The sequence below is a fragment of the Camelus dromedarius genome, chromosome 11, assembly GCF_036321535.1.
Source record: "Camelus dromedarius isolate mCamDro1 chromosome 11, mCamDro1.pat, whole genome shotgun sequence".
NCBI lineage: Eukaryota > Metazoa > Chordata > Mammalia > Artiodactyla > Camelidae > Camelus > Camelus dromedarius.
This window is the reverse complement of record NC_087446.1, coordinates 57,619,341-57,638,711: the sequence shown is the minus strand read 5'-3', so window position 1 is coordinate 57,638,711 and position 19,371 is coordinate 57,619,341. Positions and strand designations below refer to the sequence as shown.

Sequence of the window (19,371 nt, the reverse complement as noted above, 5' to 3'; positions counted from 1 at the left end):
AAAATTTTGTTCCTTTTTTTACTTTGCATTTTTCTTCTGAAGTTTATTCATTAACTGAGCATAGTTCTATATACTCCTGTAAATCCTTTACAATTAGCTGTAGCATTGTAGCCATCTCAGGATTGATGTCTACCAGTTTTCTTTTCCCTTGTGAAGGAGTCACTTGTTCCCTTGGTTTTATATATTGGGAATTTCAGACTGTATCCTCCACATTATAAATATTATGTAATGTAGGATACAATTCCTCTGAAGATATTTTTAATTTAGCAATTAAACCATTTGGGCTTCAAAACTATAAATTCCCCCTCACCTTATAAGAGTGATGTTTCAAATCTCAGTTCAGTTTTTAAAGCCTTAACTATGCTGCTGTTTTATAGGCAAAGATTTTAAGTGTTTGTCAACTGATAAAATATTGTTAACTGAGAGATGCCACAATTCTCTTTTATTGACTTATGGATAGAATGCTCCATATTTATCTTCTCCCAATTAGAAAATTATCTTTAAGAATTTTACTATTTATTTCAACTACTGATGTTCTAAACCTGGAATCACTGATTCACTGAGAAACTTTCAAATGTTAATGGGTGCCATAAATCCTGAAATTTCACAAAAGAAATTAATGTAAAATGTCCAAGTGCAAACTTTGACAAAAAAACCTTCACTCATGCAATATCTGAAAATGCCACAGCCACAAGTTATGGGTTATGGATTTTTTGACAGTAGGAGTGCTGAAATGGTAACAGGCTATAATGAAAGAAGGGATGTTTTACTTATATGAAGTTAATCTAAATTTTTTTTGAACCAGCACAGAGATGGCCATAACCTTGTAACTATAATGCTATCAAGTCTCCTCTTGTTAACATCACATTTTTATTGGATGACATATATTTAAGAATAAAGTCAGTATTTTGTTAGAACAAATATCACCACTTTAGAAAAAGGCTCTAAGATGTAAGAATAAATTTTAAAATTTATCAGATTTAATTATTAATGAATAAGATTTAAAATTTAATGAGAAAATTATCGAAGTTTGACAAAATGTGCAATAACAATTTTCTCAGTTCTGCCAATTTTCTAAATTCACATACTAGATATGTAATACTTTATAAATATCACTTTCAACCTAGGTTAGCTGGGAGCAAAATAAATTGTTTTTAACTATATCTAATAAATGATACTCATATAGTGGTATTTTCACCAAGTTATTATTTCTCCTACTTGCTAAGAGGAATTGAGTGAGATATAACCTTTTCTTCTGTTCCATTATACTAGATTTAAATATTTGATTCACATTGATAATGAAGTTTTGTCTACTGCTAGAAAAGGTTATCATATAAGAAATGTTTCCTATCCCAAGACACATCAGTTCAGTAACTTCCTGAAGTCTCAAGAAATGTATGATTTGAACAATTTGATGATTAAAGGTTATATTAAGTATAATATAGATAAATAATCTAGAATGTAATGAGCAAATAATATGTTCTTTTCATTAAGTAGGTGGAGAGCAATCCTTAGGATCACAGATGGTGGATCCCCGCCCTCTGATGGCAGTCTGGGTTGAAACCGGGCAGCTAGTAGCTCAAAAAGAGCAGCCTCTCATTCAACACAGTAATTAAACCGAGAACTTTATGGATTTTCACCACACAAATAAATAAGGAGTCCGGGGATTTTTGGAAGTTTAGATAGTGGGTCTTTTTGCTTACTAGAAAAATTATGTCCAGTTAAAGAAAACAACTTAATCCTTAACCAACGTTAAGCAAATTTACGTAAAGAACTAATTTTATCTTGGGAAATCCTTATTTAAAAACATAATGCTTAAGGGAACTATATATATGCATGTGAATAACATTTAATAAACAAAGATTTGGAAAAGATTTCCTACCAATAATCATTAAAAAATAAAAGACTAGTAGATTGGGACAAACTTTCACTGCTTTGAAAACATCAAAGTTCTGGGGTCAAATAGAAATATTAATACCAACTCTGTGAATATTCTCCTAGTGGAATATTTAGTCATTCAATTCTCTGAAAAACAAGAATTTGCATCCATATTTATTGGCTAATGATACTAAACATTAAACCTCTAATAAAATTTAGAAAGAATATGAGTTAAGGCTATAAAATCATTACTACCATAGATAATGTTAACATAGTTTTATTTTATACTCTTGTAAATGAGAACCAGAACAATGACTATGCACAACACTAAATTATATGATATTTGCTTAATAATAACATACTTCTAATTAGCTTATATTTGAAACATTCCTCTCTACCTCTTTCATGGGTTCATTTAAAGAGCTTAATCTGTGCATAAACCATCATTAAGCATTTCCGCATCAATGGTGAAACCAACATATATTAATTTTCTCTTCTTTAGAAATGTCTTACCTCAAACACTGTGCATGCCTAGGTTCTCATATAAATAATCCTTGTAAAAAGACTAAGTTTAAGTCTGAACATTATAAAATCTGAAAATAACCAACTTTATACCAGTTCTCTAATATATTACTTAAGCTATCATTAACAAGCTAGAATAAATTTCTTTGGTGTATGTATTTAATAATTCAGTTACAAGAATAGAGATGGAAGACTATGTGGCAATGGACAAGATAAGAAAAACTCGGGTTGTAAAAAACCAAACTATTAAAAGTAATATTCCCAATTCTGACTTTCCTTAAATCTTTTCTTTAAAAGTGAGGTACATATGAGGAAAAAAGCACGCAAGCTTTAGAGAACAAACACACACACACAGAGACCTCTAAATTTTTAAGAACAGTAAAATGATGAAAAAATCAGCTAAATTAAATAAGTAGTTTTACTGTTTCAGGGTTTGGATAGGAATATTAGTAATATAATATAGAAAATATTTTAAAATTACAACAATGTGCACCTACAGCCTCCCAACATTTATTATTTGTTTTAATAATGAACCTCAGATAGTTTCAATTTTTGGAAAAAGTCGTTATCTTACTGACCATATCTTTGAAGGCTATTTTCACTTGCTTGTTCCTTAGTGTGTAGATGAAAGGGTTCAACAGAGGGGCAACTGAGGTATTTAAAACAGCCACTCCCTTGTTAAAAGTCACTGCATTCTTCACAGAGGGATTTATATACATGAAGATACAGCTTCCATAAGAAAGTGAGACCACGATCATGTGAGAGGAACATGTAGAAAAAGCTTTTTTTCTCTGCTGAACAGAAGGGATTCTCAGAATTGTCCTGATAATGTAGGTGTAGGAAAGAATCACGAGCGTCAAGGTGAAGATGAGGGTCACCGAAGCAAGGACAAACTCCATCACTTCTATGAAATGTGTGTCTGAACAGGACAGATGCACCAGTACTGTGTAGTCACATCAATAATGATTGATGACGTTGGAGGTGCAGAACGGCAGCTGGAGAGTCATCACATGCGGCACAGTGACAACCAGAAAACCAGAGAACCAGGAACATAGGACAAGGAGAATGCAGGGTCTTCTGCTCATGATAGTTGTGTAATGTAGGGGTTTGCAAATGGCAACGTAGCGATCGTAGGACATGGCAGCTAACAGGTAAAATTCGGTTGCTCCCAGAAGGATGGCAAAAAAGTACTGAGTGAAACAACCAGCAAAGGAGATAGTCTTGTCTCCAGTTCCAATATTGACTAACATTTTGGGAACAAAGACAGAAGTAAAAGATATTTCCAAGACAGAGAAATTCCGGAGGAAGAAATACATAGGGGTCTGAAGGCGATAATCCAGCAGGGTCAGTGTGATGATAGTCAAGTTTCCCGCGATACTTAACATGTAAGTTAACAGCAGAAAAAGAAAAAGCACAGCTTGAAGCTTGGGGTCACTTGTCAACCCGAGAAGAATGAACTCTATCACTGATGTTTGGTTTCCCATCATTAACTTCACACAAAAGGGAGAAAATAGTAATAATGATAAAGGTTGGTATAAAACAAACGGTTCCAGTTTTTTATTGAAATAGAAGATGAAGGTCAAAAGAATTAGAAGTAAAATGTAAAATCAGAATCTTCCTCTATCCCTCATTTTTCAAAGGACATAACCTTTTTTTTTTTTTATTATTATTGAAGTATAGTTGATTTACAGACATTTCTTTTGGTGGAAAAATTTACACATTTCCCTATCTTAATTCATAAATAACAAAGGTCCTGCTTCTTAGGGACATTTTCAACTGTTTCTTTTAAATTATATCAATATTTATTTCTCATGTTTCCCCACTTGTTTATGTTTTCCCTCTTATTCTTTCTATTCTAGTTTGACTTTATAAATTATTGTCTCCTGTCACATGCATAGATGAATCTGAAGAAATGTTTAGATAGCAGGCTTTATTTGGAATTTCTTACATTAGCCTTTTAACTCTCAGTTTATCAGCTAACAAATACAAATAATCCAAGGTATGAACTCTAGGAATAAAATTGAACTTGATTGTTTTGTTTTGTTCTGCTTTGTGTTTTTATTTTTGTTTATTTCAGTTTTCTCATTTTGAATAATAATTCTGTGCACTTACTGAAGCTCAAAACCTGGATAGTTTTTTCTTAATCCTTAAAGTGTTTGGAATTCGTGTTATTTACAGTTTCTGTGTCATGAAAAGGGCTCAGTAAATGAGATCACCATTTAACATAAATATATGGATTAACCCATCTGCGGTAAAATATTAAGTAAAAAAAAACCTCACTGATCGTGTTTCTTGCTGCATGCAGGATCTGCCCATCAACCTATTACAGTTCCTTAAGAAGTAAATCCAGGCTCAGCTCTCCATACAATTTTATCTGACACTCACAATTAACAAAATTGTTTCTTTTCTTCTTTATAAAAAATTACCTTCATGTAGCACGGGATCATAAAGTTAAATTATTTTATAGTTATATCTAGTGTGCTTTAATTCATTCAACTTTAAAATTAATCAACAGCTTACAATAATAGGCTCTATTTTTCTTTATATCTTTTTAAAAGAAAATTTTACAGATTTGGTAAAAATTTCAATGCAAAATATATTTTTGATTTCTCTTTATATTCAGACCTGTTTTACTAAATGCTATAGAGCTTTTATGCAAATAGAAACTCCAATTGAATTTATGCATACAGTTCCTCAGAATTTTCTTTTAATATTTTCCATCATCAGACATGAAGAAATATTACTAAAAGAATGAATTTTCCTAGGCAAAATTATAAAGTTTCTTTTTCATTTAGCAACTGTTTCAGTACTTATGTTCACATATTTTCATAAGGCTGTATGTAATACATTAGCAATAGTTCCACATTATATCCTTATCAAGTTAAAAGTTCCAGAAATATGTGATACAGATGAAAGGGCAATTTTGCCAGGAAGATTTACTGTATGGTAGAATTACGTCTGGAAAATTTGAGGGTTCGATCTCTTAATCTTATAACTTTAGCCAACTGGCACTTTTATAGAAAATTGTCCCTTGTTAAATACCTCTATATTAACATATTTATAAAGTTATAATATGCTATGCAGTTATGCAGTGTTATATTAAAAATTATGTTGTTAATGAATAATTAGATTAATGTATCAATGATGTAAATTTAAGTGTTAATTGATTATGACTATGTGTGTCTGAAGATATTAACTTGATTACTTTATAATAAGTACAGATAAATTAAAAATTATAATTAAAAATTTAACTTTAAAATTAAAAATTATGAATTAAAAATTTTAAATTATGCACAAATAATGAATTTTACAAAAATATTTTATATTCAGAAATATTAGGACACTTCTTCCACAATGAAAAATAGTTCATTAAATTGTAATATTGCCACAATTATTTGAAACACATTTTGGGATTTGAACAGTTGGTAATGATTTTCTGTTTCTACATGAAAATATTTAGCATCGGATAATTTGAAAATGTCAACCCTAATCTAGTTTGAGATCCTAGGTATTAAGGTTTTTGTTTGTTTTGGGGGGGTGAGGTAATTTATTTTATTTATTTATATTTATTTTGGTGGAGGTACTGGGAATTGAACCCAGGACCTCGTGCATGCTAAGTATGCACACTACCGCTTGAGCTATACCCTCCCCCATCTATTAAGTTTAAAAACTGTAACTTAGAAAGTAATGAATCAAACATTCAGTAAAGAATATTAATATTCTGAGAAAATTTTTTAAGTAGTATTTTTTGACAAAACACTTTGTAAGTGATTCCCATATAATTGAAACATTTTACTAAATAAAATATATATGTATACATTTATATATAATTATATGTATCTATGATCATATAATGAATACTTCATCCAAACAAGATTTATTTTGGCAAAAAATATATTGTCTTAAAAAGATTTATTGATAAGACATTGATTTAAAAAAAGATAAGGTTTATTTGTCACTGATAAGACATTGAAAAACTTTTCCAGTCTTTCCTGGATAACATAACTGCATAGCATATTATAACTTTATAAATATGTTAATATAGAGGTATTTAACAAGGGACAATTTTCTATAAAAGTGCCAATTGGCTAAAGTTATAAGATTAAGAGATCTGAACCCTCAAATTTTCCAGATGTAATTCTACCACACAGTAAATCTTCCTGGCAAAATTGCCCTTTCGTCTGTTTGACCTCTGTATCCTTCTGTGGTGGACCCAAAGCTTTAACAAATATCTATTTATTTATAGAGTATTGTTATAGATTACATTTAAGAGGAAATTTAAGAAAATTAAATACATGAAAAGTAGGAATGGGCATAGTGGAAAAACAGGGGAAAAAGACATGATTTGATTTATTTTACCACTTTAATTCTGAGAATAGTGTAATATTTTGTACTTGAACATACATTTCACTGCTAAAATGTAATGTTTTGAGATATTTACCTGTATTTGTTCAAGTCTATCAAAGTTTTATTAAAAAGAATGCATGTGCAGTTATGTCAGCAAGCAAACATGAAAGGTAGACAAACAAGGCAATAATGAGACTACACCATCTTTAGTTAACTGCAGCGATCGCCAGCCCTCTCCTACCTCAAGCAGGGGAATCAGTTCTGCCTTAGTTCCAAATCCAGCTCCTTTTGTGGCTGAAACGGAGTATATAAAGCTTTAGGACCCACTGGGAAATCCTCCCTGGGCCGTCAGAATTTGCTTCAAAACACCCAAGAATAGCCTGGCTTTCTCTCCCAACAAAGATGGGTCACATTCGCGAGGAAGAGGAAGAAAATGGCAGTCCTGTGGTGGAGCAGAGCAGGTTACAATCCCCTGCCACGCCTTCTGTATGTTTCCACTGCTCTTAGAATTTATCTATTACTATTTTTCAGATTCATTTGCTCTGGGTGTATATCTTGCTATTTCTTCGTCACCCAAGCACCTTGCCAACTCAAAGCCTCTGCACCTGCTGTTCCATTTTTCTGCACTGTCCTTTCTCCCTCATGACATTCAGATCTCAGAAGTGGGAATGCCTCAGGAAGTGTCCCAGACCCCACGACACAAGATAGCCCCCACTCAGTCACTGCCTAACACCTTAACTTGCTTGGTGTTTTATACAGGGTAAACTTTTTTATTGTTCACATCACTCCTAAATTCTATGATTTCTTTATTTCCTTATGTGTTTATTGTCTGTCATCCTCACTAAAATATAAGCTCCACTAAGTGAAGGATTTTCTTAATGCTGTATCTCTTAAGACTTATGAAAGTGACTAGCACATACTTAGGATACTATAAATATATGTTAATTGAATCTTTTTTTTACCTGAATCTTCTTTTATAACAATTTCTCTAGGCTTGAACTATCCCAGCATGCCATATTACCTTAATTTTTCACGAGGGATCAATACTCTGAGTGAACTCTCTCTTTTCTCCAAAGTAATCCAAAGATACTTCAATACAGAGAAAGATAAGGTTGACAAATCAAAAACAGTTTGAACAAACTGCAAATAAATATTGAATTTATATCAAGTATTTGAAATAGACTAATCTGAAAGGCCCTCTGAAGTGTTCAGTTAAGGAAATAAATTTCACTATAACATTTATCACTCAAGGAGTAACATTAAGAGAAATTTGTCATCTCCTCCTGGAAATTTATTCTGATTAATATTTCTGATTAAATCATGTGGAAATGCATGCAAATTTCACAAACAAAAGAGTTAATAGTTTTATAAGCTACAAATCTGATCTCTTTTTCTATGGGTTTGGTTTTCTTTAAATTCTACATGTAAGTGAAATCATACGGTATTTGTTTTAATCTGTCTGACTTATTTCACTTAGCATAATGTCCTCAAGTTCCATCCATGTTGCAAGTGGCAAGATTTCCTTCTTTTTTATAGCTTAATTGTGTTCTGTTGTATGTGTATATACACCACATTTTCTTTATCTATTCATCTGTAATGAACACTTGGGTTGTATCCCTGTCTTGGCTATTTTGAATAATGCTGCAATAAACATGAGAGTGAGGGTATCTCTTCAATATAGTGCTTTTGTTTCCTTTGGATAAATACACAGAAATGCAATTGCAGGATCATATAGTAGTTGTATTTTTAATTTTTTGAGGAACCTCCACACTGTTTCCATAGTGGCTATACCAATTTACAATTCCACCAACAGTGCACAAGGGGTTCCCCTTCTCCACATCCTTGCCATCACTTGTTATCTCTTGTCTTTTAGATAGTAGCCATTCTAACAGTATGAGTTGATAATTCATTGTAATTTTGATTTGCATTTCCCTAACGATCAATGACATTGAGCACCTTTCAAATGTTGACTATTTGAATATCTTTTTTTCGAAAAATGTCCGTTCACGTTCTTTGCCCATTTTTAATTGGATTGTTTGTTTTTTTGCTATTGAGTTGTATGAGTTCTTTATTTATTTTGGAAATTGACCTCTTATTAGAGAAATTGCAGATATTTTCTCCCATCCTGCAGTTGCCTTTTCATTTTGGTGATTATTTCTTTTGTTGTGCAGAAGAAGCTTTTTAGTTTGGAGAAGTCCCATTTGTTAATTTTTTATTTTGTTGTTTTTGCTTTAAGTTTTCTATCCAAAAATCATAGCCAAGACCCGCGTCAGGAGGCTTCTTCCCTGTTTTCTTCTAGGAGTTTTATGGTTTCATGTCTTACATTTAAGTCTTTAATCCATTTCAAATTAATTTTTGTGAGTGATGTAAGATAAAGGTTTAGTTTCATGTTTTACATACAAATATCTGGTTTTCCCAGCACCATTTACTGAAGAGACTGTCTTTCCTCCGTTGAGTACTTTTGTCTCTCTTGGCAAATATTAGTTGATGTATATGCACTTGGGTTTTTTAAAACTAAGATTAGTGTTTTTTTTTTTACCACACTTTGATTTTGCTTTATTCATATATGGTTTTTGTTCACATTAAGATTAAAAAGTGGATTGAAAACTGATTATCACTTTTTAAACAAAATGTAACATTTCTTCACAAATCTGCCAATGGTTGAAGTAAAAAAAGCACATTCAACTAATCTAAAAATAAAAAATACCATTGTAGTGTTTAAGGTCACATTTAAAAGCCTTATTGTTTAAATTGTTACTGTCTTCCAGATACCCAAGTAACACACACATAGAAGGTTATTCACATCTAAGTGAGGGTTCTATCTCTCCATATCTATATATACCAAATATACATATAGATGCAAAAATTTTTCCCTCTAAATTCAAGTGTTCCTTCCAAAAGGCTTCTGTATGAGCCATTTTGATGGATCTTTCAAATAAATTCAGTCAAATGACATTTGTTTCCTGATTTGTTTGATTTTTATCCATTAGCATTCTTCACTTAAAAAGAATTTTAACTGACTCAATGATTTACACAGGAAAAATATTGAAAAAATATTTAGAAGCACACCACATACACAATAGGAAGGGAAATGCAAGCATAACCAGGACCACAGTGGACATCCAAATTAACGCTCCAGAATCAGTTGTATCAACACACTGCTGTGGCCCTGCTGGACCCTGGATGCCACAGCTTAAGCTAGCACTCCGGGCATCAGGCACTGGCACCGCCATAGAGCTTCAGTCTCCGTGGTCCCTGGGCGCTGGGAGCCCCTGGCTTCATCCCCACTGCCCTCACTTCTCTGCGTGGTTAAACTGAGATTCAAAATGTGATTCCGTGAGCTTAGGTTGCACACCCATCAACTAGCTGTAAGGGAGTCTGGGTAAAATATGGTGTATCTGGCTTCACATCTTCATAGAAGATGGTTTCAGCCTTCCCCTAAGAATCATAAAATGAGGAGTCCAGAGGCTATGTGGTCTGTAAATAATCACTGTCCCTTCTTTTCTGGGTACATCAAATTGTAACAGCACAATAGAAACTCACCTGACTTTGCCACAAACACGGGAAAAAATGAAAGTTCATGGAGGATAAATAGGTTGTTACTGAGTATTGAATTCTGAATTCAAATGAGTGATTATCTGACTACCAAGTCTGTAGGTTTCATTCCACAATGAATCATCATTTTAAATAAATTTTATTCTGTCTGCTACCCAAACACCCACAGCACTCACTATCGATATTAATTTATAAATGTGCATGTATTTGTTACTGCAGCATTGATTTCGGAGAGTGAGAAGTTTGCTTTATCACTTCATTATATAATTGTATTTTTACTAGCTAATGGTTCTTTTTTTTGGGGGGGGTAGTAATTAGGTTATTTATTTATTTATTTTTTAACGGAGGTACTCCGACCCCAAGCCCAGGACCTCGTGCATGCTAAGCATGCACTTTACCACTGAGCTGTACCCTACCCCCTTAGCTAATGGTTCTTAAGTTATGTCTCCTAAACAAATCTAAAACTCCTTTAGGACAGTTTTGTTCATTTCACATTAAAATATAAATATGAAGCAATGCTATGTATTTGTTTGGATTCGTTAATTTGACTTGAGCGCTGTTCAAATAAACCAAAGACAGACTTTTTAAGCTATGCCGAAATACCAGATGCACTTGATTTTTCTTCTTACCTCGGCTCCCCTGTATGTAACAGGATTGGATAATATGTAAACTAACCAATCTAACCAATTCTTATCTTATGTGTATGAGGTTTGGCCTTTGATGACACCCTCTAACACTCAAACTTAAGGACATTTAGAGGAAATATTTCCAAAATTGCTTGTAACTACGATAAGGGAAACATATTTGGAAGTAGTCTACGGAATTGTAAACTTAGAAAGGACTCATGCAAAACGTCTTTTCACTACAACCAAAAAGTCAATTGTATCACCATAAGAACAATGATGAAAATATTTGGCCCAAAGTAAATTCTGGAATTACCGTTAGTGATGACATCACTTGTTTGGGACAACAACTTACCAAACCAATCTTTTCAATCATACCTCTAGATATCACACTGACCCTATTAACTAGGTTTTGGAACTTTAAAGATAAAAATCAACTTGTAAATTGAGGCTAAAAATTAAAAAAAAAAAAATCTCCATGAAGGTTTTGTAATTCTGTGACTTGTATCAATTTTAATAAAACTATTTGAAACATAGTAGTTATATTATAAATTCCCTACAAAAAAATCATAGTTTATAAATAACAGGATATGCAAGAGGTGCATCACTTTTTAACATTTTTGCTCGCACCTTACAGAAGAAATTAATTTACATTTCATTCAGAAGATAATGTATGCATAACTAAAACATTTGCAGAATCCTCTATATTTTGTTATTCTAACAAACACTATCAAACAATCAGATAGTGTTTACTATGTATCAAGTGCTCCCATAAGCTTTTTTCATATATTGCTTATTTTATTCTATTCTATGTTTAATTTTGCTAGTTATTAAATACATAACACATGCACTACTCAATTCATTTTACAATCTCACAATCTACTCGAGTCACATACAGCTAGCAGGAAACCATTGCAATAGTCTTACCAGATGGTCATTGAACTTAGTAACATTAATTTTAAAATATCTGAGCTAGACTTAAGAAATTAAAAGGCCATTGGAGGAGAAAGATTTAAAAGAACTGATATTTCCTACCCCAAACTCTCACCACTCTCAATGGATGCAAACCTCGGGGAATCACAATTAAATTAAAATAGTCATCAAAAGTTGGAAATTTACAATGATTTTTAAATTTTCCTGAAAATTGACAACAAATGATTAGGGAGTTATTATTGCTTAAAGAAAATTTTGTACAGTGAAGAAAAACACTGACTAATGAAGTCTTAGAGCAACTGTTACCATTATGCATAAATTACATATTCAAAGCCAATATATTTCCTTTGCTAATGGAAATACGAGATTTTCCAAAATTAAACTGACTCAGTCGCATTTGTTATAGGCAGTGACTTCATATATCATGTTGCTTCTTACTATCTTTACTCTTGCTTTTACAATATTATCAAGCAAAGTTTGTTCTTTTTTTTTTCATTTTAAATAAGGTGTGAGTTTTTTTGCCTTTAAACTTTTTTTTTTTATTGAGTTATATTCATTTTACAATGTTGTGTCAAATAAAGTTTGTTCTTTAAATTCTAAGTCACATTTGATTAATACAAATGAGTAACCAATTGATCCAATGATCAACGAAGTTCAGAATCGTGTCACCAAATATTAATACTAAGGTAATTTTATTAAATAACTTTATTTAAACCAGCCACACATATAAAGAATTTGCACCATGAATTCTTGGCAACTGCGAATCTCCACCTTTCAATACTCTCCACCTTTTAAAACTTCACTCAAAACACATTACAGATTAGTCTTTGCATCACATTAGCTGCCGAATAAATAGTGGTTTCTGGTGATATTTTCATTTACCCTTCATAAATTTTTCCATCCTGATCCATGCTCCAGAAGATGGTCCCTTGATTACTGCATCGATGGACATTCTCGCCCTCTGTCTCAGATTTGGTTTAGTCAAGAACAGACACCAGCAGTAGATTTGAGAGAGTCAGGGCAGAATCAGGCTGGGATGGCTGCCCTCCTCTTCTAAAGAAGAGAGCTCCTGGCGAGTGGCTTTTTCTTATAGTCTTAGCATTCTCCAGACTCCAGTTCATTCTCCTTCTCCTTGCCCTTCAGATCAAGGGATAAGGAAGTTCCGTCATATGAGCCGCCCCACAGTTTGTGAATAATCCCTTCATAAAGATTCTCTCAACTATCCCAATTTGAGCTGAGACTCTGACTGAAATCCTGAGACTTACCTGTCATAGTAAGTGAGCCTGACAAAGTAAGAGCAAATCTTCCACTCCTTGTAAGCTTTTATTCAAGGCTTGTGGTGCTCCTACTTTGTTCAAAACAGCTCTACCCAACAGAGCTCAAAACACATCTAACTTCTGCAAGACTTTTCGAGTGATTGTCCTCTTGACTGCCCCCTTCATTTCGTTGTTTCTTAGGCTGTAGATGATGGGGTTTAGCATAGGTGTGATGACAGTGTAGGACAACGATACTATCTTCTTGCTCTCAGACGACTGGTTGGACTTGGGCCGTAGGTAGGTCAAGCTGGCTGTTCCATAGAAAAGGGACACCACAATAAGGTGGGATGAACAAGTGGAGAACGCCTTCTGGCGGCCAGTAGCAGAGGGCATCATCAGGATGGTTTTAATAATGTGGGTGTAGGAAACCAAAATGAGGGAAAAGGGAAACATAATAAATAGTAGTGTGGAGCCAAGTGCTTGCATTTCGTACATGGTTGTATCCTGGGTGACTAGTTTCAACACTGGGGGACCATCACAGAAGAAGTGGTCTATGGTGTTTGGTCCACAGAAAGGATGGGCCATCAACCAAGCTGTCTGTAGCATAGAGACAGGAACACCAGACATCCAGGAACCCACAGCCATCCACAAGCAGAGGGACCTATTCATTACGACTGAATAACGGAGAGGGTTACAGATGGCCACAAAGCGATCGTAAGCCATCATAGAGAGAAGGAAACATTCAGAGCTGCCAAAGAAGAAAAAGAAGTACATCTGGGTACCACAGCCTACAAAAGAGATGATTTTCCTGGGGGACACTAGGTCTACCAGCATCTTCGGCACCATGACCAAGGTGAAACAGACTTCCAGAAGGGACAGGTTTCTGAGAAAGAAGTACATGGGTGTTTGAAGAGCAGGATCCACGCTGGTAACTGTGACAATAAGAAAATTGCCCAACAAAGTGACCGTATAGATGGCCAGGAACAAAACAAAGAGGGAAACTTGCATCTCAGAGTTGTTGGTAAAACCAAGAAGAATAAACTCAGTCACTTGGGTGTGATTTTCACAAATCATATCTTAGCCCAGTTTCTAAGAATCAAAGTATGCGTATCCAAGGATACTCTAAATATAGATATAATCTCAAATATATTAATAAAATCCATAAACGCATCTCTGATCTCAGTTGTCTTCCCATTCTGTTTCTCTGAAGCAGAATGTTTACAGTGAGATAAAATATGGGGAAAAGAAATACTTTGCAAGAATCCTGCTAACTGCTAATCACCTTGGTGCAGTGTTTGGCTCATCAGTGATCACAGGCTGTAGCTTGTATTCTTCATCAGAGGCATGCGATTTTTCATTACGAAGTAGAAAGAGTTTAGACAACTCATAATTAAAAGACAATCATCTATGAATTTTTAAAAAATAGATCCAGGGTGCAAAAAGATGAATTCTGGGCTAGTTTGACTTTTCCAATCTCGGATTACATAAATGACATGTTTCTACTGCATGGAGTGCCTATTACACCATACCATCCACTATGCACACACATATTTACATCCATATATACACGTACATACTCATATATGTATATATGAGAGAAACTCAGTAAATAAACATAAGCAAACAAAAACATAACATGTACTTATGATTTTGCTGCTTTTCTGCAGTCTTCATGAGACTGCTAATTTATACGAATTTTGATAGTGCCTCATAAACCATAATTTCATTCCACAGGGCCACAGTTTCTTACTATGCACACAGTCATATTATTTGAGTTGGACTTAAAAAAAGCAACCTTCTGAACAAATATGAGTCGCAATGTAGACGTCTTTCTTCTAACATTCATCTCCGTTCCTGGCCATCAAAATAGTTCTGCTTCCCACTGTGTTGTGACTTGCTAAATTAGCATCGTTGAGAGGAGCCCAGAACTGTAGGATGGTGAGCGAGGCTTCAACAAAAGATCACAAGGCAAAGTGAAATAGAGAAGTTTATTACTTTCAGGTCCTGGAGGAGGGACCACAGGGGGAAGTCAAGGCAGGATCCTGGAGAGAGAGATGCTGGATCTGCGCTACGTGCCTTTATTAGGGTCCAAGGCTGGAGTCCTTTCAGGTTCCCTGGCTAAGGCCAGAATGGTTAATTCATTAAAAAAGAGCAAGTATGCTTCCCAGGGGTTTCCTCTAAGGGGCACACAAGGGAAAGGCCTGGAAGGCAGGGGAGACTATCACAAGGGCAGTTGGCAGGGGTCATATCAGAAACTTACATTTGGGAAGGAGAGTACAGCTTAAATGGTAGAGCGCATGCTTGACATGCACAGGGTCCCGGATTCAATCCCCAGTACCTCCATTAAAAAAGAGAAAACTAGTAATAAATAAATAGACCTAATGACCTCCCCTCCCTTCAAAAATAAATTAAAAAAGAAGAAACTTAACATTTACTGATGACTCCTGGGCCGTTATCTAGGGTACGTGCTCCAGTCGCCACACAAAATGGATACTGAATGAGTAGTATTATGAAGTAATTTAGCTAAACTCTCAACAGACTGTCCGTTTTCTCCAGATCTGCATGGTCACAAGTGGGAACTAGTCCCTTACTCTTGTGTGTCCAATAAAAATCCAATCATGAAATTACTCATTCAATTATTATGATCTCAAACACTGTATCTTATTTAGAGTAGGCTATTTTGATCATAAGTACAATGATATAAATATTTTCTGTACAGATCTTCCTGAGCAATAGCATATCAAACATTAGCAATCACAAAAACATCAGTTGGAAAACAGTTATTCCTAATGCCACATTGGAGCTGAGCTGCACAATGTTTCATTTTTTTCAAATATTTGGGATTAGGTAGGTATTGGATCAATTATTTTATAAGATGTTTTTCAAATTTAATTTAAAAGAACTTAACTACTTTATTTTAAAGTCAAAAGATATTTAAAATAGATTTCCCCTCTGCATATAAGGAGTTGAAAACTCACAGTCTATAGATCTATTCTGAAACAAATGACCCTTCTGTATTCATTCTACTTCAAAGATATATGTGCTTTGGTAGTATCTCACTTATCCATTTTGTTTATGGTAAATTCTCAACCCAATATCCTCCATAGCATACGGAAAAGAACTCTGGTGATCCCAGACATCCATGCTGCTAGTGCCCCATAATAACAGGTAATAGATGTGGCGGTGATTGAGACCATTACCTTTCACCCCTATTGCAAATCCCACTTCAATACTATTCGCATCATCATTAATCGCAGCAACAACATTATTATCATTCCTGGTATATTTAGCAAAACTTAAAAATAGGTTCACATGCATTATCATGTTCACCAGCATTCTGCAACAATTCCAGACTTGTTGTGATTCTAAAAATACTCCATCATTTGTCTTAAGCAAAAAAGAAAATACATATATATATATAATATATATGAACTGATGAAGGTATCAAGATTTTGTATTAGTCCAATGATTTTTAGCATATCCCTGAAATGCCTCCACCACCACTGCCTCTCAGAATTCTGAAATTAAGGTGGTAGAAAACAATGCTAGGTTAAATGGCTGGTCCTTGAGTGACCAAGTTCTACAGTGTACCATCCATGGTCTCCACTATGAGATCTGAATAAGGTTATCCAAGAAAATTGTCAGTTTCTTTATTTGATAATTAGCACTGTACATATTCTACCTTGCATGGGCACATTTAAATTCATTAAAAGTTTGGAGAACTAGAGTTTTACAGTGTCACAGAAATGTACCTCCAAATGTCCCTCTCAGTCTCTCTATATCTTAAAAAAAAACCACCAACCAAACAAAAAAAAACCTACTGATTCCTTTGCGTATATTCTCTAAAAAACAAGATGCATTGGCAGTGATGTTGCAGTTACTACCACAGACTTATGCTGATGTCTTTTTTAAACCCTTTAAAACTATAGATGAGTTTCCATTATTGCTACACAGCTCTAGAGAATGTACCATTTTACTTGTTGCATGGAGTTTTAATAATTTAATGACATTTACTTAAGTCCACTAATTTATTGGTTATGTCCTAATGAGGCCAGAGATGTTTCTCAGGAAGTAGACCAGCTTCAAAATTTTCTAGAAAATACACTTTATCATTCATTCTAACCAGGTTTCTCACAAATGTATGTTTTCTCATAAAAATGATTACAAAACCAATGCAATTATATCGGTATTTGGAGTTACAGCCTGAAGCTGAGATCATTATTAAATTTCTCTAACTAGAACAGCATTTCTAACAACCCAAAATGTAAATTAGTAAAAACCAGAGAGCAAATAAGCCCAAAATCTGAATTTAAAATACTCTGTGAGTTTCAAATCCACAGCATTTCTTAAATACACAACCATTGTTTTCTTAATATGCTCTTCCTTAGCATTCTGTAGCTTTCTAGACAGAACAAAAGCTCTATTATTTTTTGTCTTCTTTTATTTTAGTAAAGCATCCAGTTATTCCTTTTTTCATATATAAGCAAGATCCCGTATTTATTATTCTTAAAATGTTTTTGCTATACACAGAGCACAGATAGAATTAGTTATTTTTAAATCAAGGAACAAAATAAATCATAAAGAAATATCTGGATCTATCTTACCAAATAAAATCCCGTATTTCTTCTTTAATTAGAAATTTAATGATTTTTTAAAAGATAAGTAATATTTTGTGAGAATGGTTAACTGATCTTGAAATCTGTGACTTGTCTCAAATCTTCAGAATTAAGCAAATACCTTAGACAAATTTGCCTTGCACTGGCATTAAATGGTTGATATATTCTAGTAATAATATTTAAAAATGTAACTGGCTTTGGGGAAGTGACCCCTGGGACATTATTAGAAGGGAATACTGCTAATTAAACAACTGTTTTACCTCATGGGAAAGAACATCAAATTTTCATGAACTGTTTACATTTTCTTTAAGTCATAGTGGCTGCAATTCAATATGTATTTCTTAATAATAGATATTTGTGGTGGGTCTGTAGGGCAGACTGGTCAGTCCTTTAGGATTACAATTATTAATATACCACAACTCTATTAGGAACATAGATTTTAGATTTCCCTGTAAAAGTTTTTGTATTTTTTGGTGGGATAGATTTTGGTCCAAAACTGATAGAGTAAATTTGTACCATGCCCTTGAAAGTTAATATGATTTACATGATTCTAAATTTTATTTTTTTAATTCATTTTAAAAATTTTATTATTTTAAACATATATTTTACTAATAATAATCATTTAAATGATTAAACTGAGCAAGTTAAGCTGATAATTGGCATGTATTTTATTGTAGTTTTATACCTTAAATAGGTTGGCTATTGGTTTGGTTTCTATGAAAAAGTTGTAAACGGTACCAAGAGTCACATATTTTTCCGTGAAAGCAATATCCTATATATATCTAACATGGTTAATGCTATAAAGAAATAAGCAATTTTTCTTTCTTTTTTAATCCTTAGAATATTTTATCCCTGGAATTTCAAAGGCTATTTTAATTCAGTAGGCAGAGACATAGCATTATTCTTTAAAGTGTTTTGTAATGAACTTACAAGACTGTGAGGTCCCTCTCTTTATTATATTATAATATATTTGTTGTAGAACCAACTCATAATAAAAATAAGTTTAAAACAGTTACAGATTAGCACAGCAAGAATGATTCTAAAAAATTCTAACAAAATCTCCAGGGGGCAGAAAGCCTTGAAAAGGCCCTGGGAGTTTAAGGTTAAACTAACATGAACAGGAGACACAACAAATAGCTAAACAGGAAATTTTACCACTTCTAATTTTACTTCCTTCAGCAATAGTAAAAGGAAAGCTTCCTGCATTTGTGAAAAATGAATAAAAAATTCTTAATACTTATTTTCCAAGCAAACTAAGTAACAATGGTATAATAGTTTAAAATCTTTTTTTTTTAATTTTCAGTTGGAAACATATACCTTTAAAATAAGTAAAACAAATCACTTTTCATCATTTTTGTAATCATTTCAAAGAAAAAGCTATCAAATACATTCGATCTATTTTAATTCATATCTGTACCAAATAAATAACTCTGTACCATATGAAGGATAGATTTGTAATATCAGGCAAGAAAATTCAAATAAAAATGGTGCATTATTGACTCACATATCAGGCTTTTGTTTGGTTTTCAAAACTTTTAAATAATAGTTCTTATCAGAGCTCAATAAGAAGGCCATGAGAATTCCCTTACCCAAAGAGGAAGTAAACTTCAGTGGAGTTATTTCTGCCTTATCTGTTCCTAA

General features: G+C 33.4%; 2 protein-coding genes across 2 annotated transcripts; both read right to left on the bottom strand.

Annotated features, from left to right (window-relative positions):
• Positions 1-2,945: 2,945 nt before the first annotated feature.
• LOC105100989 (olfactory receptor 6C4-like) lies at positions 2,946-3,884 on the bottom strand. The gene is given in 1 exon segment (XM_010994074.2): positions 2,946-3,884. A coding segment is annotated over 1 exon segment (939 nt).
• A 9,350-nt stretch (positions 3,885-13,234) lies between these two features.
• On the bottom strand, positions 13,235-14,188 carry LOC105100990 (olfactory receptor 10A7). Its single transcript, XM_010994075.2, has one exon. The coding sequence runs from the start codon at positions 14,186-14,188 to the stop codon at positions 13,238-13,240; it is 951 nt and encodes a 316-aa protein (XP_010992377.1). The 3' UTR covers positions 13,235-13,237.
• Between the last annotated feature and the right edge of the window lie 5,183 nt (positions 14,189-19,371).

What these genes read in the sequence shown, in the direction of transcription:
- LOC105100990 (XM_010994075.2), bottom strand. Translation starts at nt 14,188, where the DNA reads ATGATTTGTGAAAATCACACCCAAGTGACTGAGTTTATTCTTCTTGGT.